At 35.3% G+C, this 26,204-nt stretch overlaps 1 protein-coding gene across 1 annotated transcript in view; it reads left to right on the top strand.

Moving 5' to 3' along the window:
* The window catches only part of LOC150109481 (von Willebrand factor D and EGF domain-containing protein-like), a 419,421-nt gene that overhangs the window by 295,950 nt on the left and 97,267 nt on the right, over positions 1 to 26,204 (top strand). The window contains exon 25 of the mRNA XM_090402470.1: positions 24,959 to 25,054. Coding sequence (XP_090258596.1) covers positions 24,959 to 25,054 — 96 coding nt within the window. The remainder of the gene's footprint in view (positions 1 to 24,958; positions 25,055 to 26,204) is intronic.

Below are 26,204 nucleotides of genomic sequence, written 5' to 3'. Positions count from 1 at the left end.
ATTTGTAGTGTCAGTCTTATATTCCCTCCCACCCACCTTCCCCTTTGTGAAGTAGAACAATTTTATCCTCTTTCCACTCCTTTGGGACTTGCTCTGTTGCAAGACTGATATTAAACAGGTATGCCAATAGTGCTGTTAACTCCCTGGAGCATTTCTCAAGACATAGTGATATATTGTGAATCCAACCTGCCACACAAAAAATGCACTCACCCAAAAATCCACCCCATTTTTTAATGTGTCCTACTGACTTATTGAACTCAGGAGAAGTTCCATAAACTGCTCATTGTTGTGTTGTATTATGTGTTTTTAAAGTTAAAAAGATTTGGTCTAAAAAGTTTTTTTTTTATTAAATAAATTAATATTATATTTGGTTTAACATGCAGCTACTCACTAACTAGCAAAATCACTCACTGTGGGCAAGTGTATTTGTCGATCCCTGAACATGAACTTTCCTTATTTCCTCATATATCTCCTGTTCACTCACTATCAGTTCCTCCTTCACCATGCTGCAATTTTGCTGTCCCTACCAGCCAAGTCACCTTCCTGGCTTGCTCTTTGTACTTCACATGTAACAAATTATTAAACTTATCTTGTGCTGCCCCCATAAAGCCTTCTTTATTTTCCTGGAACATTCTCTCAAGACATGTGGTGATATACCATTAAGTCCCATGGCCTGTTTAACACCAAGTTTACTCATTTCCTTATATACCTCCTGCTTGTTCACCATCAGTAATTCCTCCCCCATTTGAACTGCTCATTTAACACCTCTACAATATCCTCCTCAGTGTTTATCATTCTCCTATCATCACTGACCAACATTATCATCCCATAATCATTCTTCCTTCTACTGGCAACATATTGATAAAACTCCCTAGGATTTCTTTTAGCATCATTTGCAAACTGCTGCTCTTCTGCACTTTTGCTACCCTTATTAAGTGAGTCACCTTCCTTGGTGACTTCCTTCACCTTTTCAGGCATCTTCAATTGAAATCAATTGAAATTGCCCATAATGATCACTTTTCTTATTAGTCAGACCAACTTGTCTAAACATTTCCTTTTCACTGCCTTCCACATTACCAGGTCTATAGCAACACTCTACCAAACATTTTCTCGAGAAAAACTCCCCCTCCCTTCTTGCCTTTCCTAACTTCATGAAAAGCATTATATCCCTCCATTTCTATTCCCTTCAAAATGTCATTCTCATCCAACCATGTTTCACTTAAAGCGCCTCCGTAGCGCAATTGGAAGAATGAGGTACATTGTGCCCTTCGATTGGAATAGGCCTAAGTTTGATTCTTGTCGCGATGGGAGGAATCTTTATCTGGACGATTTCAATCGAAGGTGAGTTAGCCGATCTCATACGGAGGTTGCAGGGTTTTTTCTCCCGGAAACTCAGGTTTTTCATTCCGCATACAGACAAATCGGCCCTTCAGAACACACGCAATTTACAGACAAAAAAAAAATACTAGTTGTGGTGGAGGTGAGCGGTAGATGGCGTTGATGGAGATGATTCGTAGTAGAGGTTCGGTGTAGTGGTTGAGACAGTTGTAGGTGTCCTCCAGCGATGAGTCTTCGGACTCCTTGGAGGTGTCAGGAATAATAATAATAATAATAATAATAATAATAATAATCTATTTTACACCTGCCTTATTTAATCTCCTGACTTTTGCCAGATAATTCCTGAGGAGACCAAGCAGCATTGATTTCCTTTCCATGTAATTCCTCATTCCATGATATCACTGCAGGCTGCCTCCTGAATTTGCCATAATCACCTGCCTTATAGTTCCACGTATAACCCTTTCTCACAAAAGTCCTGATATGGCTGAACACCACCCAAATGATCACTTCATGGTCACTTTCACCAACAGGAGGAGGATGATGTGACACTTCATTTTCAATAATATTTTCTGATGGAATGATGAAATCCAAGACCCTTAACCCAAGTGTAGCCTCTATTATGTGCTGCTTAAGGTAGTTATTCTTTAAAAACCCAAGAAATTCATTGTTTGGTTGCTAATGCTGTTTCTTCATTCCAGTCTATATTACTATAATTGAAATTGTCCATAATGATCACCCTTTTCTTATTAGTCAGACCAACTTGTCTAAACATTTCCTTTTCACTGCCTTCCACATTACCAGGTCTATAGCAACACTCTACCAAACATTTTCTCAAGAAAAACTCCCCCTCCCTTCTTGCCTTTCCTAACTTCATGAAAAGCATTATATCCCTCCATTTCTATTCCCTTCAAAATGTCATTCTCATCCAACCATGTTTCACTTATTACAACAATTTTCAGGCACATTAAACTCAATCAGTGCAACAATTTTATCTCCCTTATTTCTGACACACCTGGCATTTGTAAATAAACATAACAATTCATTTCTTGGTTTATAAACAGTCCTACTTGTGCTGTTCCCCATGTGACTTCAACTCACCTGCTCCTGTCTACTCATCATTTGCTCCACATAGCCTCCAAGACTCAACTCTCCCATGTATTCCTAGCCATTCCATTCCTACTCTGATGATCTACATATGTGTGCATTCATTGCTGCTTCCAGAATCCACTCTCCTTACATCACATCCCCATTACCTCCCTGTCTCACACCATTCCCCTGTCCAACTTGCTTTCTTATTGTCAAATTCTCTTCTCCATTCAGAATCACATTAGTCTCACCTGGTCCACTCTCCTGCTCATTCACATCATTTTTGACTTTCACTGATACCTTGTTTCTATCACTCATTACACTGCCCTCCAACAGCAACCTTCCAAAATGACTCCCACTACAACTATTCAGATACAATCCATTGCTCTTATATCACTCCATTCATCAATCAAACATAGTCACTGCGGAACTGCGGCACCCTCAATTTTTCTCAATATATAAATATATTTATTAATTTATTTATATTTGCTTGTAATATTTAATTTTATCATCAACAATCCTATACAATTCTCTTCTTTTGTATAAAAAATAATAAAAATCGATCTTGTAGCACTTAGGAGGGCGAAGGATGCTAGCAGCACTGTGTTTACCACAGTGTCATATTGCTACGCGTGCAAGCATATGCACGTCATATGAGATGCGAACTATTAGCGTAATGCGGTGCTGTCCATTGTGCAGTTCCACTGTTGTTTATGTGCAATTTGCTCCAGTAGTAGAGTGTTCATAGTGCTTATCATGTTTACTCTGTCTCTTTAAATATTTGGACATTACAATTAAAGACATAATATTTGTTATAGTTTTTATTTTAGAACATTATTGGGGTTGTTGACAATTATGACCTCAGAAATACAACCTCAAGAAATAAGTTCTGTGACTGTAAGTGAACTACAAATTCTTCAACAGTCACACAAATATCAAGGAAAACGTTATTGACCTTTTTTGCTCAAAACAAAACAAGAAAAATGGATTTTATTTTTAAATAATTTTGAATTATACTAAACTGTATAATTTTATCGATAATAAACAATATTTTTTCATGAAACAAAAGAAGAAAAATATATTTTATTTTTAAGTAATTCTGAATTATACCAAACTGTATAATTTTATCGATAATAAACAATATTTTCTCACAATAAAGAGCCAAGAACCTACTCACTGATGAGACCTCAATAAGGGTTGAAACCGGTCTGGGTAGTGCATAACAATAATAGTGCACAGTAATACATCTCCTAGGAGCTGCGTTTTACATTATGAGAAAATATTAAGGATAGTGATGGATCTTGCCCCACCTTTTCTCCGAGTTGCCCTAGTGTTGTACTATCCAAGTGATAACTTACGCTTGGACTCACCGATAGCTCTTCGGCATGAACCTCTTAGATTTCGATGGATTTCGATTTCCGAGTTTCGTACCCGGTTGTAAAATAATACGGGATTTACTATCCCCTTTAATAACTTAATATTTTCTCATGTTTAATTTTTTTTTAAATTTAAATTTTACCATAATTTTAATATTTTATCCAAACACGTATACACTGTACTTACAGTGTGTATGTATATTTCAAAAGTTGCAGCACCCCATGATTTCAAGCCACGAGCCGCCACTGATCAAACTCATCCCACACATTTGCTAACTGCACTCCTTTCTCTTCACATATTTCCACTAACATTCCATTCAAGATTTTTTGCTCTCTTGAGCAAAAATTTGATAATGTGATAATTCCTCAAATTATCATTCCCATATACCTGGGCAATACACCAACTACCCTTCCATGTGTCCCCAAATTTTTCATAATCAGCTTTTTAACATCTACCGACATTATTATCAGTAGATGCTAAGACTCTCAATCCTTTTGTGCCCTCTGTTACATATTGGAGAAATTCATTATTCTCCTTATGCCCAGTTAGCATCTCTTCATTCCAATCAGTATTACCATAATTAATATTATTCATAATGGTCACCTTCTCTTGCACATTAAATAAATTTAATCTCTGCCTTCCACATTTCCTCATCCTATCAATCTCCACCTCACATCTTTCTGCTTCAGAACTACTGCCATTGTTTTCCATTTATATCTCCACCTTATGTAACCATTTCCCTGCTGCTGTTTGCAGTGCCTCTCCTCCCTTTCTTCTTACCCTCTTTCTCCTTACAAAAAGCACCATACCATTCCATTTCTATTCCATCAAGATATCATTCTCATCAAATCATGTTTCACTTATTCCAATTCCAATTATTTTCAGCCAAATAAACTCAATCAATGCAATAATTTCATCTCCCTCATTTCAGATATCCCTGGCATTTGTAAATAAGAACATTTCATTTCTTGGTTGGTTTCCAACCAGTCCTACCCATGCCACCCATCACCTGTTGCTTCTCCATACCTGCTCATATCCACTCACCTTTGTAACCCTTAAACCAATATAACTCCCCAGGCTCAACTACTTACTGTGCATCCTAGGATGCACAGTAAGTAGTTGATTCCTATTCCATTCAACTTCTATGCAGACCATCTCCAAACATCCATTCATTACCGTTTCCCAAATCCACTCTTCTTATACTGTGTCTCCCTGACTACCCAAACTTCCTGTGTTTTCCTGTCCATCTCACATTCTCATCTTTCACACTTTTCTCCTTCCCTTCCACAAACACTTCATTCCCACCTGTTCCACTCTCTTGCTTATTCACCTCTGACTTCCTATGAGCCCTTGTTCCCATTACTCATTACACTCTCTTCTAGACATTCTCTCCAGTTGATTATGAAAAATTTGGGGACACATGGAAGGGTAGTTGGTGTATTGCCATTTATTCAATTCCACATGAATGTATTCCACATGCCAACACACACTGCACCCCTTTCTCTTAACACGGCCTAAGCATATACAGGTAACTCTCGTATAATGCAGATGTTCGGTTCCATAGAAATTCCACATTATATAAATCGCATTATGTGAGACTTAGATCACATAGAAAAAGCAGGGTTATGTTCCAAACTGTAAACAACAATGACATATCCAATAAAAATATATTTTTATTGAATTTAGGTAATTCATGTAATTAAAGAAAACATATAAACTATGAAACAAATACATAGTATAAAATTATAAAAATTACAAATTGTACATAAACTTCATTGCATAAATGTTTTAGGCAAAATAAAATAAAGTGCATATTTTAATCTTTCATATCACCAGGATGTGAGGATCGGTTAATAAACATTGATTTGTCATGTAATCACCTGATGCATTACAACAAAAGAGTAGAGTAATTCTATCTTTGGAAACTTTGAATCTATATTTTAATAGCACCTATATTTATAGGTGCTATCAAAATATAGGTGCGTTTTTGCATTTTTTTCCCAATATAACCCGGATTATTATTATTATTATTATGGGTATCTCCATGGAGTCAGTAGACTCATCGCAGGAGACCCAACTTAGCAAAACAATATCTATCATATCTCTTCTTGAATTCATTTACAGACGAAGAGCTCACAACCAAGTCAGGCAATGAATTCCACTCGTTCACCACCCTCCAGGCAAAAAACCTTGTTCTGACACCCTCGTTAACCACACTCTTCTTTAATTTCCAGGGATGACCTTGTTTTCTTCCATCACTATCACACAGCTGAAACCTTTCCCCTGCATTAAACCAAGCACAGAGTCCTGAGGCACACCACTGGTCACCTGCCTCATCCTGGACTCGGCTCCTCCATATACCACCTTCTGGTATCTCTCCTTGAGCCATTCTCCTATCCATAACACCAATTTAGTATCCATTCCCATCTGCTCCAATTTGCGTAACAGTGTTCCATGGGGTATCCTGTCAAAAGTCTTAGCAAAATCCAGAAGAACCACTGTGTAGCCATTTCCTTTGTCCAATTCAGATGTCATTCTGTTATGAAAAGTTAATAGATTGCTAAGGCAGGATCTACCTTTAACAAATCCATGTTAGCCTCTATAGAGTATCATATCCTGATCCACCCATTCTTGAATTTTGTCTTTAACCAACTTTTCCAATACTTTTACCACTACTCCTGAGATGGTGATTGGTCTGTAATTAACTACTGCAGTTTTAGAACCATCCTTATGCAAAGGAACCACTTTGCCTAACTTCCACTCCCTAGGGACCATACCAGAGTTCAAACTTAAATTAAATATCCAAGTAAGAGGGGTTGACAATTCATTTGCACATTCACGCCACACTCGAGTTGATATTCCATCTAAGCCTACAGCAGTGTTTGCATTTAAATTTTGTAATATATTAAATACCTCTGATTTCTTAGCTTCAATTCTCACATTAGTTATTGCTACAGGTACAGAGATATCCTCACTTGGGTGATAGACTTTTGAAAAGTGATCACTCAGTAACTCGACTATTACATCTGATTTTGTCACCTATACCATCAGCACCCACTAAAGTTATCCTTCCAAAGTCATTTCTTCCTTTTACTTGCCACATAGCGGAAGAACTCTTTGGGATAACCCTTGATCTCTTTGGCTAAGGTCTTCTCATAATCTGATTTATCTTTTCTTATTATGCTGGTAACCTTCCTAGCTTGAGCCTTGTACTGCTCATGGGTGTACTGATTGCCTTTCTCCTTGTAAATTCTCCATAACATTTTCTTTTTTTGCAGATCTAATACTACTGCTCATCCATCTAACGCCTGCCTTGTTTGACTTCCTGACCATGGGGACACAATCTGATAGTGCTTTCCTCAGATACCTACTGATTTTATCCCATGCACTGCTAACATCTTTCCCTTGCAATATGTTCTGCCATGGGATGGCTGCAAGCTCACTCCAAAGCTTGTTATAATTGCCTAACCTGTAGTTCCGTATATACCCCCCTTCTTAACAGAAAAATCCACAGATTTTGCAACTTCCCAAGTCAATACCACACGATTGCTCTCACCAATTGGAGGTAACGAGGAATTTTCTTTTCAGTGCAATCTTCTATCCAAATCATTAGAAATTTTTCCATTAGAATATCGCATACACAAGCAACGCGCTTTGCACTTGACCCAGCAATAAACACTTTCACACATTTTATGTTCAATTTGTTTGATTGTTTGAATTGTTGATTCATTTAAATTCAAAGTCCTTGCAACAACTCCTGGTTTTTCTTCATTTTTCAACCGAATAATTTTAATTTTTTCTTCCAGAGAAATTATTATGCTGGTAACCTTAATTTTGTTTTCAATGTTGGTTTTTCCCTTTCGTTGCAGTTTGTGGTCATTACTATAAAAATAATTTTTTACATTAAAAAAACAATTACATATTAATTATGTATGTAACTCACTAAAAAATAAACTGCTCAGCTTGAGATTAACATACTTATGATTTTTAATGCCCTTTCCTTGCAGAAAATGAAGACAATTTTCAACAATAAACACTTTATACGGTAAACAATTGACGTTCATGACTGCTAAAGGGGATTTCCCCTAATATAAATGCGTGATACATGTGCTATATGGGCAGACACAAATTTAACAAAGATGAAATTTGATTTTCAAGTCACACGGTGAAAAACATATGAAAAGATAAGAGATTACTACAATTTGTAGACCACGTTATATCGAAACTGCGTTGTACAAGTACTGCATTATACAAGGGTTACCTATATTCATGATTTTTGCTCTTACTGTCTCAACTCATCCTTGTTATTTCTGAGCAATACACCAACTATCCTTCCTACCACACCATTGTCTTTCACTAATCTCCTAATATCAATCCTCACATTCTTCCTATATACATTAGTGATGCCTGGTATCTTCCTATGTCAAAATCCTTTTAGTACAGTCACTTGTTAATGAATATTTCTAGACTCTTCCATATCTATACAATGCATGTGTTCACAAGTTAATTTTCCTCTTTACAGTAGGAAGAAAATCTGGATTTTGCAGTAAGGTATATAGTTTCCATTTAAGACTTATTTGAAAATGACATACTGAAATTCTTCTTCTTCTTCTCACAGATGGGAATTTCAACTAACCCAGACAAGTGATATTTGATGAAACCACTCAATAATATATACATCTGGTAAACAGAAACAAATGTTAATCTCTATGTTGTTCCATCAGTCATTTAAACATTTCAAACATATCAAAGTTGAGAGGTTTAGATTTAAACCTTTATAATTACACTAACATTTCATTAAATCATTGAAAGGTTGGAAAGGTAGTTAAATATTTTTCCACATCCTTTTCTTGATGTTTTTTTTTTTTTTGTAAATCTTAATTAGAATTGATTTTTTATATTGCATACTTAGAATAGTTTGCTATAATGGATAGTTTGCAATACCAAATTTTGTTTAGAATAACATTGTACCTAATGGTTTTAGTAAACAGTATACAGTTGACTGTAGCAATTTGTTATAACAGTGTTTGCTACAGTCAACTGTATATTGTTTACTTGCAGGCCAGAACTGTTATGCAGTTGTTACACATTGTTTTATCTGTAAAATAACTAGCTATACCAAACTGTAGTAAATACAAACAGTCCTGTTTATTTTTACTACATCATAATTATATAATTTCATATAATATAATACTTCAAAGAACTAGGTAAAATAATTCATGTGATATCACATCATTTAGAAACTTTTTGGGGTTCTTTATAAAATTAGTTACTGTGTTATAAAGTTTCACGGTTAATGAGCAATTACTATTACTAGATATCTCCCTCATGTAAAAGCTTTGATCAGGCTGTTTGCAGATTTGATCACCTGGTTTTTGAGAAAATGAAGAGATTTTGAAAAGGATCTGGGGAGGAATGATGAACAAAGAAGGTAATGTTAAGTCTGTGCAGTGTTGAATATGATAAGTCGTTGGTCTCTGTGTAGATGTTCAAATAAGAATAATATATTACTGTCTCTCTCGCTCTCTCTCTCTCCCCCTCAACACCCTCCCTCTGTTTCCTTGTCCACCTTGCACACCTCACTGCTTGCTCTAATCTCTCATTGTTCTTTTCTCTGTGTTCATTCACCACTAGCATTCCTTTAGAATGAAAGAGCAGCATATCTCTTTTTACTTCTTCATATTAGTCAAGGCCTCTGATTCTAAATTCATCAATCTCATCCAGTCCATCTTATCTTTCTTTGTGTACTTGGTCTAGTGGTCTATTATGGTTAATTAATTATTATTATTATTACCCCAAGACCTCATGGAGTCAAAGACTCATCTGGAAGTTCCTTTTATCACACACACAGCCCATCATACCGTGCCTTGAACACATTCAAACTCCTTGCAGACACCACACTCTCAGGCAATTCATTCCAATCATTCACAACTCTGCATGAAAAAAACCTACCTCTCACTCCCCTACTCACACCCTCTTTATACAGGGATGACCTCTGGTTCTCCCCTGATCTCTCACTATGTTCTGTAGAACCTCTCCAGCATTGATCCTATAACAATCCCTTAATAACTGGTAGGTCTCTATCATATCTCCTCCTCTTCCTCCTGTCCACCAGACTCTGCAAGTTGCATCTTCTCAATATTTCCTCATACTCGACATTCCAGAGGTCAGAAACTACCTTAGTCAATCGCCTTTGGACCTTGTCCAACATCTCTTCATCCTTCTGAAAACCAGGTGACTAAATCTGGCCACAGTAGTCCATGTGTGGTCTAATCAAAGCCTTATACAACAGAACAAGAATCTCCCTACTTCTACACGTCAGTGTCATCTGCATCATTCCCAGAAGCCTTTGTGTTGTCTTCACAATTTTGGCTATGTGCCCCTAAATTTCAGATCCTTATCCAATATCACTCCCAGATTTCTTATTTCTTCCACCTCCAACAATATATCCTCACCAAGCATAAATTCTCCATCCCATCTTTGTTTTCCAAATTTTAAAACCTTACATTTTGGAACATTGAACTCACATCTCCATTTCCGTGCCCAATCATTCAGTTTATTCAAGTCTTCTTGTAAGGCCACAAATTCTTCTAACCAATTAATTTGGTTATTAATTATCCAGTTTTCATAGTCTTTTGAATCTGTCAATCAAACAATCAATTTTTTTGGGGGGGGGGGAGTTAAGCAATACTGTAATTTTTATTTTATTTTATTCCTTATTTTTTATTAAAGTTTCTCCAGTTTACACATATCCTTAATTTGGAGAACAGTTTGAATTCCATCAAGTTTGTTAAGTTTTTTCAAGCAAAACACAGCATTGTATTCTGTAAAGATCTACTTAGCTGTTTGGTGAGATATCTTCATAAATGTCTCAATCAGATATTCCTCTCTCTTTTCCAACCTATTTACCAACTTTCATAAGTTAATATTATCTATCTATCCCATATCGCTTAGTAGCTTCGGCCATAATTCAAAACAACCTAATCCAAGGCTGATTGAATTTAATAGAGAAAATTCCTGGTGTTGTGTTGTCCCATCTTGCTTACTGATCTAATTATGATGGTTAGTTGAACTTATCCTTACTTCTTTAAATTCCGTTTTTATTTGTTATTATATGTTGATTGATACTGATCCGAATATAAAGAAATTTATATTATCCTGTGCCACCTTATATTCAGATTAGTCTATATAATATAGTGGAATCAATCATCAACTAACGTTTGCAATCTCACTATTCTACAGGCCGAGGTTAATATTATCTTTTAAGGCTTCCGCAAGGTCCGATAAATTTTTTTGTGAGTGGTGCAATGAAAGAAAATCAGACGAAGTTCAAATTGATTTCAATAAAACAAAACATTTAATGCAGGGTTATATAATATGTACATCTAAGTATAATTTTCTAAGCAAGATAATCTAATTGAATAATATTCAAAATATCTCTGAGATACTAGTAGCCACTCAGTTTGGTTTAAAGATTAAAGTTAAATTTACAGATCTTATTCTAACTCTTAAATACTATTATCACAACTTGTCTCTATTCAATGAGATAATTCAATTCTTTTATACATCAACTTAGTTCAAATACTCATAACAAACATAAAACATTAGGCATCAAACATTCAGCTGTCAATTCTATATTCTTCCGAATAATTGAAAATGGTTCACACAGTTCAATGTTCCAGAATTTTACAGTAATTATTCTTAAGGTAGAATTCTCTAATTCTCTCTTAGTCAACAAACACTTAATTTAATTATGAGGCAGTCATCATTTCAAGGGGGAAGCTCCTTACTTCGGCTATTTTTAGTAGAACGCCACAGTTAATGTTAAGATATATCAGGCGGAGCTAACTCTTATTTCTTCACGCTGAAATATAAAAAAGACTGCTCTTACTAGATAGTTAACTATTACTTTGAAGTTACACTATTCAAAAGAAATCTTCACTATAATAACTGAAATATTAAACATAGAGCTTCACAAGTCATGACGTACTTGTTTTAGGTAATCTACTTATTCCTTATTTTCTTCTGTGTCTTAAATTCAGCTTTGCACTATTCTTCCTCACAACAATTGGAATGTGTCGTAATTTTAGAATTCCATAGAAATATTCCAAATTGCCTATTAATTTCCCGGTCCTTTCTTAATCTATTTATGGCATTTCCCAAATCCCCTTACTGCCACCTGTTTACTTCACTCCTTGCTGTCCTGAATGCTTCTCTCTTTCTTTACTTTCATTTTCCAATTAAAATCGTTCATTCTTCCCACTACAATCTGGTTCTAGCCAGTTCAGCTTGCATCTACTGGCTTCACTCCATATCACAGCCGTTCACGTTCTAAACACGCGCTGAATGAAACAAGTTCCGTTTCTCCTTCAGCAGCCGATCAAATTCAATCAGAAGAATTACATAAAATCACTCTTACGTACAGAAACAAAATAAAAGGATATTTTACAATTCATATAATATATATTTAAATATGATAAATACTAATTCTTATAATATATTTGCACGGCTTCTTATAATATTAACACAGGAATAAATAAAATAAATTGAATGACATATGTATTAGTAACGAAAGAACACAGAGTTCTTTCGTTACTAATACATATCTCAAAATTATATAATTAAACAATAATAAACAAACTCAAAGTAATTATATGAATAATATGGCTGTGGCAACTATAGAGGGATCAAGCTGATGTCACACACATTGAAGATATGGGAAAGAGTAATTGGAGGGAGTATACGGAAGGAAATGAAAATTGGTGAGGAGCAGTTTGGATTTATGCCAGGAAGAGGGACAACGAATGCGATATTTGCGCTAAGGCGATTGATGGAGAAATATAGAGAGATGCAAGTGGAGCTGCACATGGTGTTTATAGACCTGGAAAAGGCATATGACAGAGTGGCCAGGCAAGAGGTATGGAGGTATATGAGGAAGAAGGGGGTGTTGGAGAAGTATGTGAGGTTGGTGAAGGAGATGTATGAGGGAACAGAAACTCAGGTCAGGTCTAGTGTCGGCATGACAGATGGGTTCCCCATTGTTGTAGTACTACACCAAGGGTCAGTTCTGAGCCCCTACCTCTTTGACTTGGTCATGGATGTACTAGTGGAGGATGTCAAGAAGGAGGCACCATGGAGCATGCTGTTTGCCGACGACATTGTTCTATGTGAATCATCCTGAGAGAAACTTGAAAATACCCTGGAAGAGTGGAGAAAGGTATTGGAGGAGAGAGGCATGAAAATTAACCGGGAGAAGACTGAATATGTGTCAACGGGGAGTGATGAGGATACGACTTCAGGGTGAAAGGCTAATTTCAGGGAAGAAATTCAAGTACCTTGGGTCGGTCTTCGAGAGGAATGGTGACCTGGATGAGGAAATACAGCACCGAATAACATGCGGCTGGATGAACTGGAGGAAGATGAGCGGGATCCTGTGTGACAAGAGAGTGAGTTGTAAGAGGAAAGGAAAACTGTATAAGATGGTGGTGAGACCGGCGATGCTTCATGGCATGGAGACGTGGCCTATAACAAAGGCACAGGAGAGGAAGATGGAGGTAGCAGAGATGTTGAGATGGATGAGTGGTGTGACAAAGATGGACAGGATAAGGAATGACTACATCAGAGGGACGGTTAAGGTGGGACCAATTGGCAAGAAGATACAAGAAAGTAGGCTGAGGTGGTTCGGACATGTAGAGAGGAAGGGTGAGGAGTATGTCGGTAAATGAGTAGTGTATGGAGTTGGAGGGAAGGAGGAAAAGAGGCAGGCCCAAGCTCAGGTGGAGGGATAAGGTGACAGAGGATCTTATGGAGAAAGGATGGAATCCGAAGGACACCCTGGACTGGAGAACTTGGAAGAGGAAGGTTAAAGATCGGTGCGCCGACCCAGTTTAACATGGGATAAGGCATAGTGAAAGAAGAAGAAGAAGAAGAAAGTAATTATATGAATAATAATTTACAAGCAGGAGATTAACATCAAATAATATTTACAAGTCTTGCTTAAGTTATGGCAGATTATGTTAAATGTGAATGAAGAGTTAGAATTCCCAAATATCTTCATTCACAATTTAACAAAGGCCTACCCTTTCACCGAAAAATTTTTCTTTTAAGAAGAAGTTTTCACACAAGTCCTTTTAGTGGAGGATCTAAACCTTATATTTTCTACATGAGGTCTCACACAGAGATTTAGACTTACTAAATCTCAACTTGTCATCACAGTTTGTGCACTTGTTTCTTTTCACTTTTCTTCTTGGATCCTTTCTGTTCCAAATACAAGGAAATAATTGTTCTTTGTACTTATTGTGAAGAAAAGTCCTTTCATAGCAGGAATCTTGTTCTCTGTCACTATAATTGAAACTTAGTTGTCTCATAACTGGTTGATTGGTTCTATTGGTGTTCCTCTTTCGATCACTCATTTCTTGCCAATTCTTTCTTCTTCCCCATACTTCTTTTATTCTTCTTCCTTCTTCCTTTCTTATTTTTCTAGTTCTGTCTTGCAAACTAGTCACCTTGGCAAAATTAACCTTTACTGTTGGTTGATCTTTATGGTTAACTTCTGGTTTAGGTATGGATATTTATTACTGTGAAGGCTTATCAGTGTTAAGTAGTGTTTCTGGCTGATAAGGCACAACAGATTCTGTACTACTATCCTTCACAGTTGGTTCAGTTACAGATAATTGTACCTTATTTGGAGAATTTTTTTTTTAGGTGCACAAAACCTTTTTTTCTGTCTCCTTGTTCCATCATACATATAATTGCTACTTCTGATATTTCTTTTCCTGTTCATCAGGGATATTTCCTTTCTAAAAAAATCACAGGAGAACTGATATGATATGTGAGGTTGAGGGGATAACAAGCAAATCTTGCCAGACACATAGTTTAAATTCTGGTAGGTAGATTCTTGTACGAACCTTTTCATAAACTATGAAGTTTGAGTCTGAAAGAGTAGTAATTCTTACAGGTTCTCTCAGTTTGGTAATGTTCTTCCATAATTTGTGTTTTATACTTAGGAAATAGTCCTTTCTAATGGTTGAAGCATTGCATCCTGTATTCAATAAAATATCACACTTAGAATCTAGTATTTCTCCTCTAATTTTCATCAATTGTTCATTAGATCTTTGGTGTTTCTGAATTCTATTATATCCTCTGTGAGGTATGTGTCCAAACTTTGAATCCCTGTTTTTGTTAGAGTAATTTCTTTTGTTATAAAAACAATTTCTAGCAAGATGTCCAACTTTATTGCAACTATAACATATGGGAGGATCTCTATGTTCTCTCTCTATCTGAGGTTGAGAGACAATGGGTATCTGTTCTTTAAGATTTTGTAGTCCTTGTAACAACTCACTTAGATTTCCTAAAATGGGTTGATTTTGTCTTTCTACTTCTCGTTTGATTCTTTCATCAACCTTATCTGCTGTGGGGTTTTGGTCTTCTTTAGACTTTACAGTGATTGCTGTCAATTGTCTCATCACTTCATGAAGACTATCCATAATTGGTTGTTGCAATTTCTTAACTTCTTGGTAAATTAAGCTCTGTACATCTTCCATCAACTTCTTATTAGATTGTTCTTCATTCACATTCATGTGATTAACACTAATAGGACTTTCTCCCTTATTCTTTCTTTTCTCCTCTTCTTTTTTATTCTTCCCTCCAACTTTAGACTGGAGGGAATAAAGCTGATTAGTCCAATGGATAATCAGCTTTATTCACAACATTTACAAGGCCTACATTGGATGAAGGACAAAAGTCTCTAATCACCCGTTCTCTTTCTTTGACAACCTTAAAACATTCTTCTAAGGTGTTAATTCTTTTCTTGTAGGCAGTCTCTCTTAACTCTAATTTTATGCCTTGTCTAAACTGTTCGAATACAGCCCTATCTAAATGAAGTTTATCTTCATTAGTCACATTTAAACTGTTTGAAAGAGTCAACAAATGATTGTAAAAATCTGTGACACTTTCTTTATCTTTTTGTGTGGCTCTCTGTAGTTTCCATAAGTTGGGACCAATACTTCTTAATCTAGAATACTGCGAAATTAAAACATCCTTAAATTTCTGATACTCTGATGTTTCTTTAAGAATTGGGGATGAATACAAAAATATTTTTGCTTTACCAGTTAATTTACTTCTCAGCAATATTAATAATTGAAAGTCAGTCCAGTTTGCTATTTCTCTAAGCTTTTCAACAAAAGAAAAAAAAGACAGTACATCATCTGATTCCTCTCCCGAAAATTGAGGAAAGACCTGTTGTGGGTTCACTGTACGAAAAAATTCACTATCTTCCATTCTCGAACTAGATGAAACAGCCATATTAATATATCAGATACAAAACTTAAATTTAAAAATCTAAATTCTAAATTAAGTTGTTTCTTTGCCTGACTCTGGTTCACAACCTGCTCACAGTGATTCACTTAATTTTATTCTTAAGGTTTTAAGGATTACTTCTTCTACTATTATTACATAAAATTTATTTAATTACTTAACTTATATTAGTGAATTCACATCTGCTGACTGCGCCATTTTGTTGTGTCGTCCCATTTGGCTTACTGATCTAATTATGATGGTTAGTTGAACTTATCCTTACTTCTTTAAATTCCGTTTTTATTTGTTACATGTTGATTGATACTGATCCGAATATAAAGAAATTTATATTATCCTGTGCCACCTTATATTCAGATTAGTCTATATAATATAGTGGAATCAATCATCAACTAACGTTTGCAATCTCACTATTCTACAGGCCGAGGTTAATATTATCTTTTAAGGCTTCCGCAAGGTCTGATAAATTTTTTTGTGAGTGGTGCAATGAAAGAAAATCAGACAAAGTTCAAATTGATTTCAATAAAACAAAACATTTAATGCAGGGTTATATAATATGTACATCTAAGTATAATTTTCTAAGCAAGATAATCTAATTGAATAATATTCAAAATATCTCTGAGATACTAGTACCCACTCGGTTTGGTTTAAAGATTAAAGTTAAATTTACAGATCTTATTCTAACTCTTAAATACTATTATTACAACTTGTCTCTATTCAATGAGATAATTCAATTATTTTATACATCAACTTAGTTCAAATACTCATAACAAACATAAAACATTAGGCATCAAACATTCAGCTGTCAATTCTATATTCTTCTGAATAATTGAAAATTGTTCACACAGTTCATTATTCCAGTATTTTACAGTAATTATTCTTAAGGTAGAATTCTCTAATTCTCTCTTAGTCAACAAACACTTCATTTAATTATGAGGCAGTCATCATTTCAAGGGGGAAACACTTTAAAGCTCTTTACTTCGGCTATTTTTAGTAGAACGCCACAGTTAATGTTAAGATATATCAGGCGGAGCTAACTCTTATTTCTTCACGCTGAAATATAAAAAAGACTGCTCTTGCTGGGTTACACCTTTTACACATTGGATTCACTATAGGCACACTTAAAACTGTAGTTAACTATTACTTTGAAGTAACACTATTCAAAAGAAATCTTCACTATAATAACTGAAATATTAAACATAAAGCTTCACAAGTCATGATGCACTTGTTTTAGGTAATCTACTTATTCCTTATTTTCTTCTATGCATTAAATTCAGCTTTGCACTATTCTTCATCAAAACAATTGGAATCTGTCGTTATTTTAGAATTCCGTAGAAATATTCCGAATTGCCTGTTAATTTCCCGGTCCTTTCTTGATCTATTTATGGCATTTCCCGAATCCCCTTACTGCCACCCATTACTTTACTCCTTGCTGTCCTGAACGCTTCTCCCTTTCTTTACTTTCATTTTCCAATTAAAATCGTTCATTCTTCCCGCCAAAATCCGGTTCTAGCCAGTTCAGCTTACATCTACTGGCTTCACAGCCGTTCACGTTCTAAACATGCGCTGACTAAAACAAGCTCCTTTTCTCCTTCAGTAGGAGAAACGGAGCTTGTTTTAAGCTTGTTTTAAAATGGAGAAACCAAATTCAATCAGAAGAATTACATAAAATTACTCTTACATGCAGAAACAAAATAAAAGGATATTTTACAATTCATATAATATACATTTAAATATGATAAATACTAATTCTTATAATATATTTGCACAGCTTCTTATAATATTAACACAGGAATAAATAAAATAAATTGAATGACATTTTAACACAGAGTTCTTTCATTACTAATACATATCTCAAAATTATATAATTAAACAATAATAAACAAACTCAAAGTAATTATATAAATAATAATTTACAAGCAAGAGATTAACATCAAATAATATTTATAAGTCTTGCTTAAGTTATGGTAGATTATGTTAAATGTGAATGAAGAGTTATAATTCCCAAATATCTTCATTCACAATTTAACACTGGACAGCTGAATGACCACCGGACAATATTAGGAGAATTAAAACATTCGCTGCCAACTACAAGTATACTCATAATTGGTATATAAGCCAACTACGAATAACTCATATGTCGATTACCGACCTCCTATGCCAAGCATGAGTTAACCCATAATATAAGCACATTAATATGGACTCTTGGCTTGTGAATAAAGTGGAGAGCACATCTGGGGTCTTGGTAGAAGGAAAATAATTTCAGCAAAAGTATAGTATAAGAGGTATTGTTGCATAAACTGTGTATTTATTAATGCAAATAAAACAAATTTTTAAAGTTTTTTCAACATATACATATATTTATATACGATATATCATCATTTGAGTCATCGCTAGAATCGTCTACAGGATTATAATTATCTTCAGAATTGGAACCAAATAATTCATTCCATTCATCATTGCTCATATTACTGTACACTTCTAATTCTTCATCAGTAAGCTTTCTTTTACTGGCCATGGCGTAATTGAAGATTTTTATTTAGATAATTTTAAATAATTGTAAGACTAGATGCAATAAACCTTACTGCACTGAATGTCACTGACTCTGAACTCAAGTTACACAGTTCAGCACATGTAAGTTAGCATATGAAACAAAATTCTGTCTGATAAGCCAGCTATGAGATACCTTGTAGAAGTGAAAGTGCTTGGCGTGCGGTAACAAACTATGCCCAAGGAGTGTAGCAGCAAATGTGTTAAACTGGATTTTTACAGCTATCACTAATGCAATAGCAATGAATGTCCTACCCAAGGATCTCTTTCAGACTTTATTTCGACAAGATCTGTTGGTGGCAAGTCTTTTCAGGAATTTTATGTTGGCAGAAAGAATTATGAGATCATACAATTGTAGTCCAGTATCCAGTCCAGCTATGCCACCTACATAACATCATCCTATGTGGCAAGCATGGAATTTAGCAGTTGACTTATGTCTATCTTAGCTACCTTCTATATTGAAGGAAGAAGAAAATCCATTTAGGCATAGCTCCTTCTTTACAGAACAGCTCACAGCTTTTCAGGTTTGGCATTCATTTGGTTCTGAAGCACATAGCTCTCCTGAACAATTGCCAATTGTCCTGCAGGTGTTGTTCAGTCAGGTTCATAGACTTCAAGCCCTTGAACTTCTCAGTAGGTTTGTTGATCTGGGTCCATGGGCTGTCAATCTGGCTCTTTCTGTAGGAATATTTCCTTATATCATAAGATTACTCTAGAGTTCTGCTTGTGAACTAAGACCTCTGTTAGTATTTATATGGGCCAAAGTTTTAGCTGTGGATACTGAACTCTTTCAGAAACACCTTACTCATAAAAAGTCTCCACCTGGCGTTGTTCTAGGAGGAGGACACAAATACTTTTTGAATGCTCTAGCAGATATCTTTATGCCTGCTGAACATCGTAGTATGACAGCATTTGTTATGGCTTGCATTGTGCATAATCATCCCAATGGACAAGAGGCTGCTCTTCAATGCAATTAATTTCTGTGTGTTTGGAACAACTAAATGATCCTTGCTCTTTCCTCCATAACCTAAGTAGCGCCTTTTGTAATGTGTCAATAGCGGCAAAATGGTTTTGCAGTTCTGAAATACACATGGATGCATGCATAACGCAATTAACATTTTTAATTCCTTACAAACTGTAGAACAAGCTGCAGAAAGTACCCGATATATAAATTTTATCTGTTTTATTGTAACAATCATTTGAACTAGCTAGAAAATTTAATACTGTATATAAAAATAAGCCATATATTAAATATATATGACAAAGCAGCATGAAAGTGCTGAAGAAGAGTTGAATATAAATAAAAATGAGATCATGAAAATCTTTAAAAAAAAAAAAAAATCTCTCTCTCTCTATATATATATATCCTCAGTGTATTTTCATAGTTAACATTACTATAATGTATACTAATATACTATAATGTATTACTATAATGTATACGAAAATATTAATTCTAAAAGACTTTAATACTTTCCTATATTTCAGCAATGTTACATTGCCATCATCAGGAATCACAAAAAAAAAAACAAAAAAAAAAAAAAACATGATATGTGCATGCAGTCACTGGGCAAATGAGGCTGGAGAAAGGCAACAAAAGTCAACTCTAAGCATCCTAATCATTGCCCCCCTAGTGGCCTAAATTGGATAGTCATGGCCGTTGGGCTGACGATAATATATTCCTATCTTCATGGAGACCTTTGAAGAAAAAGCCTTAAACTCTGCCCCACATAACCCCACTCTCTGGATGCATTACATGGATGATGTGTTCTCCATTTGGCCAAAATACCTAGATACACTCCACAATTTCCAACACATCTAAACAATCAAGATCCCAGGATCCAGTTTACTTTGGAAAAGGAAAACAATAACATTCCTAGACACTCTGATTATACACCAACCTGATGGATCCCTGGCATTCTAGGTTTACATAAAACCTACAAATATAGGTAGATACATTCACCAGCAGTCACCCCCCCCCACAATATGGCATTATAAAACCTATAAATACCCTATATAACAGTTCTGATAATGCCCTTACTGAACTTAACCATATCTTTAACACTTTCTTAGACAGCGGCTATAACCTCCCCCCCTCCCAAAATATCAAACCTTGTGACCACAACCTCCACTCCTCTCCCTTCAATCAGAGATTACCCAAAATCTATCATCATTCTCTATATATATGGGGCACATCTGAAAAACTGACAAAAATCCTAAGAAAATATGACATTACAACCACTTACAGACCACAAAAAATCGGTATCGCTTATCTGCTCCACCAATGACCAGCCACATCCCCTAGACCTACCAGGGGTATACCAGGTCCCTTGCAGTTGCAAACTGTCCTACTACAGCCAAACAGGCAGGATAACCAATATTAGAATATCTGAATGCAATGACTACATCCAGTTCCACCAATACAGCCACTCAGGACTTGCTGACCATGCTTTGGACACCCATCACAGAATACACTGGAAGAAGGTCACTCTTGTACACTGCAGCAAATATAAATATGAAAGATTTATATTTAGATTAACATTCTAAGATCATCAGCCCAATGTCCAAGACTAGGAGGCACTGTTTAGGATTCTAGGCTTGACTTCTGTTGTCTTTCTTCAGCCTCATTTGCCCAGTGTTAGTGCCTGTGCAAATATAATCGTTTTCTGTGATCTCTGATGATGGCAATGGAACATTGCCAAAATATAGGAAAGTATTAATTAGTCTTTTATAATTAATATTTTAGTATATGTTGTTATTTCCTGAAAAATTAATAGTTATAATCTTGATGATATCATTATTAATGCTCTTTGGGGTAATCCAAAACTCATCGAGGGAATGCTCATTTAAACATTCATACTAAAATGCCATCATGTCTATCTTTGAACATATTTACCCAAATACACTTGCAACATCTAATATTAGTCCACTGCGCACGCACACACACACGCACACGCACACACACACTCTCTCTCTCTCTATGTGCCATGAGAAGAACCTGAAAACTTCATATCTTCCTTCCATTAGGCAGCTTCCTGGGGTAACCCTGAGTTCTACCTCCAGCATTTATAAGCTGCAAAATCTGACTTATGTCTATATTGTAAGATCCCCCTAGTGACTTGTATGTTTCTATCATATCTCCTCTCCTCCACTGTTCCTGAAACTTTGAAGATCGTATTCCCTCAATCTGTCCTTCTTCACAACTTCATAGGCCAGTTATCATCTTGGTTACTCGCCACTTAATCTTTTCAATGGTCTCCTATCTCCTTGGAGCACAGTCATCTGTGCGTGGTAATCCAGATATGATCATATCAAAGCCTTGTAAAGTGGGAACATAACTTCTTTATTCCTACAAGCTAGTGTTCTCTTTAATAGTGCTGTTATCCAGTGCAATGATTTAACCACCTTAGCAATGTGACTTTTAATCTTTCAGTCACATTGACTACTTCCACCAAATTCCCATTAATATAATACTCTGCCTGCATTATCCTCCATCCAAAATGCATAAACTTATACTTGACAACATGAACTCATATGCATTATCATTTGTTCATATAATCAATCTGTTCAATCAACCTGCAGGGATTCTGTATCAACTACACTTGTTATCACTCTCCTTAACTTAGCATCATCAGCAGATAACTGGATATCACACTCATTATCCTCTCCAATATCATTAATATATAATAAACAACAGTGGCCCAAGTACAAACAGAACCCTGTAGAATACCACTGGTCACCTCCTCATAGGCAGCACTATCATATATCACTTTCTGATACTTGTTCGTTTGTCATTCTTCAATCTATATCATAAGTTTGTATTGCCGAAACCCATAACTTGGAATTCTCATAACCTCCAATTTAGAATCCTTGGCAAAAGTACTTGGCTTAATACATAATCCTCCATTCATACAAGACATCTCGGTACACAATAAATAACGGAAAAAACTCACGTAGAAAGATTATTTATTAGTATAATTTTCGCCTGTGTGTCACAGGCATCTTCAGTACATTAAGCTCAAAATTAAACACTAACTGACAGTTCCAAAAAGCGCCACCTAAGTAGCTGGTGTAAGATAACTAAAAACGTCAATAACTTTCCTAAAAAAAAAAAAAAAAAAAAAAAAAAAAAAAAAAAAAAAAAAATTAATACAATAAAAAGTTAGGAAAGATTAGCTGATTTGTAAAGTACTATCTCCCATAAAGGGGATAGACGTAAGCCGTCGGATCTGTTTAAGTTAGGAGAATGAAGTAGAGTTTCACATGTTTCTTTATAAAGGCGTTCCATGAGAAACTGACTTTTGTGAAGAACTCTTGTCTTTCTTCAATGAACTCTGTGTCTAGTGAAGATGGCATGTTCAGAAAGTAGAGACTTTTCAGGTTTAAAGTATTCAATATAAGATTGGTGTTCTTCTAGCCGAATAGAGGCAGATCTTCCCGTTTGTCCGAAATAAGATAATCCACAAGAGCACGGAATCTGGTAGACACCTGGATGATTAAGATGTGGAAGCTTGTCCTTAGGAGAAGTGAGAAAGGTGGAGATTTTTCTAAATGGTCAAAAGGCAACAAAAATATTCAGTGGTTTTAAAACTTTTGCTATATGTTCACTGATGCCTTGTACATAAGGGATAGTAATGTGCGTTATTTCCTCTGTGTTTGAAGAGGAAGACATTAAAACTACTCAAAGTTCTTTTAATGAAGCAATTCTTATAACCATTAGATAGAAAGGAAGAAGTTATGTATTGTAGTTCTTTCTGTAAAAGATCGTCTGTAGAACAAAAGGAGTGGGCCCGATGAACCAGTGTTTTAATAGTTCCTGCCTTTTGACTGGGATGGTGATGAGATTCCGCATGGATATAATGGCCTGTATGAGTCTTCTTTCTATAAACTGAGAAATGTAGGTTACCATCTGGTTGGCGAAGAATTAGAAGATCTAAAAAGGCTAACTGCTTATTTGATTCTACTTCTAGGGTAAACTTGATCCTAGGATGATATGCGTTTAACTTAGTGAGAAATTGTTGAAGTTCATCAGAAGAGCCATTCCATACAGCAAAAATGTCATCGACATATCTGAACCAATCGTAGGTCTGGGATTAATCCGTGCTCTTGTGGATTATCTTATTTCGGACAAACGGGAAGATCTGCCTCTATTCGGCTAGAAGAATACCAATCTTATATTGAATACTTTAAACCTGAAAAGTCTGGACTTTCTGAACATGCCATCTTCACTAGACACAGAGTTCATTGGAGAAAGACAAGAGTTCTTCACAAAAGTCAGTTTCTCATGGAACGCCTTTATAAAGAAACATGTGAAACTCTACTTCATTCTCCTAACTTAAACAGATCCGACGGCTTACGTCTATCCCCCTTTATGGGAGATAGTACTTTACAAATCAGCTAATCTTTCCTAACTTTTTATTGTATTAATTTTTTTTTTTTTTTTTTTTTTTTTTTTAGGAAAGTTATTGACGTTTTTAGTTATCTTACGCCAGCTACTTAGGTGGCGCTTTTTGGAACTGTCAGTTAGTGTTTAATTTTGAGCTTAATGTACTGAAGATGCCTGTGACACACAGGTGAAAATTATACTAATAAATAATCTTTCTATGTGAGTTTTTTCCATTATTTATTGTGTACCAATATGTCTACTCACGGTTTACCTCTTTTAAAACTTATACAAGACATCGTTCTTGTATAAATGGAGAATTATGTATTAAGCTAGGCATATGCAGGTTCCTTCATGTTGTTGTTGGAGATAGATGTCTGGCAGGTAAGTACTGAGTGCTCATTATAGATTCATACCACACTCTAGGAGCAGTATATATATAATTATTTTAGTTATTCATCTCTGAACTTTGGGCATTTCCTTAAAATTCTTAAAATAAGATATACTTCTTTTTTGAGGGCTTTACTGTTTATCTAATTTCATGTTATGTTTAGTTTAGGAGTCAGGAGCATGCAGAACAAATTTATAAGCTGCAAAATCTGACTTATGTCTATATTGTAAGATCCCTTTAGTGACTTGTATGTTTCTATCATATCTCCTCTTCTCCACTGTTCCTGTGGAATTCAGGAGCTCTATGAATTATTTTGTATATGTACCTGTTTCTTGATATCTCTCAACCGATCTGACTGTACTTAATGAAATTAGAACTGATAATTAAATTTTGATTCTAACACTAGTGAATTAAAGAATACATTTTTTGAGAAGCATTCACTTATTACAGCTATAAGAAACTAACTATAAAATCATTAAATTTATTCGTTGCTTATTTAGAATGATTTAATGTCTCTCTTTCAGCTGTTTGCTATCCTCCCTGTATGAATGGTGGATTATGTATTAAGCCAGGAATATGTAGGTGTCCTCCTGGTGTCACTGGAGATAGATGTCAAACAGGTAAGTACCAGCTCTTAAAGATTTACACCTCACTCTAGGAACCTAATTAACTGACTATATACATAAATTATGTAATGAAATATAGTAATTTAATATTTCATAAATTACATAATATCATTATGTAATCTATGAAATGAAATACCTCAAGGGCTCACTTTAGTGAGTATGGGTACTCCAAACCTGAGGCACCTGAAGCTGGACCATGCCTTACTTCATGTAATATACCTGTTAAATTATCTGTAGACTAGTCCCTACTCTTCTTTCCCCCTGTATTTCTTCTCTTCTTGCTCCTTCCCCCCAAATGCTATTAAAGGATTCAAGGGCTAGGGGTGATTCTTTCCTGTTTTCCTATTTTCTTACCTCATGTAGTGGGAGTCTGCCTTCTCTCCCAGGTATCTGTCCCACCTTAATTATAGACACTGCATCAGAGGAGTGGCAAACTGGCTGCCGTATCTGCCTTTAAACTTTATGAGTAATATACTTATACCTGCCTTAACACTGCATAAGGCAGATGAGAAATTTACAATGTGGTCTTCCAAAAAATATTAGCCATATTTCAACAATTAATGTTTGGATGCTATTCAAACCTGGAAAATGCAAAGTGATTGAGAAAGAATTGGAAAGATTGAAATATAATGTAATCAGAATCGCTGAAACCCACTGGCCAGGCGAAGGAATGTTAGAACTAAAATGCGGTAGAATATATTATTGCTAATGCAATATTTTATCACAAAAAAAATCATAAATATACCTGGACCTCCCCAAATGGAGAAGTTAAAAATTGTCTAAATTATATAATAATAAATAAAAATATGGAAATCCTTAATCAGTAATGTAACAACCCTAAGAAGCATAGATATGGACACAGACCATGAGCTCTTTAAACAGCAAAATTAAAATTGAAATTTAAAATCACAAAATCAGCTCCACTACCTAAAAGAATGTATGTTTTAAAACTAAAATCAGAAAATCATAAAAAAAATTGGGTGTGGCTGTGTTGGAGCACGGCTGGAGAGGTTTTACATGAATACGTCATGCCAGCGGATTATATATGTGTTGGGAAGTGTAAATAAATGAAAACAAGTTTAATAATCAATTATAATTTTATTTATCATAGATCTATGGTAAGAGAAGTAAGATACAAACGGTA

The sequence above is a fragment of the Typopeltis vanoorti genome, chromosome 2 (genome assembly GCF_054136105.1).
Source record: "Typopeltis vanoorti isolate ZY-2024b chromosome 2, IOZ_Tvanoo_1.0, whole genome shotgun sequence".
Classification (NCBI taxonomy): Eukaryota; Metazoa; Arthropoda; class Arachnida; order Uropygi; family Thelyphonidae; genus Typopeltis; species Typopeltis vanoorti.
Note: the sequence above shows the minus strand (reverse complement) of the source record. Positions and strands in the feature narration are given on the sequence as shown.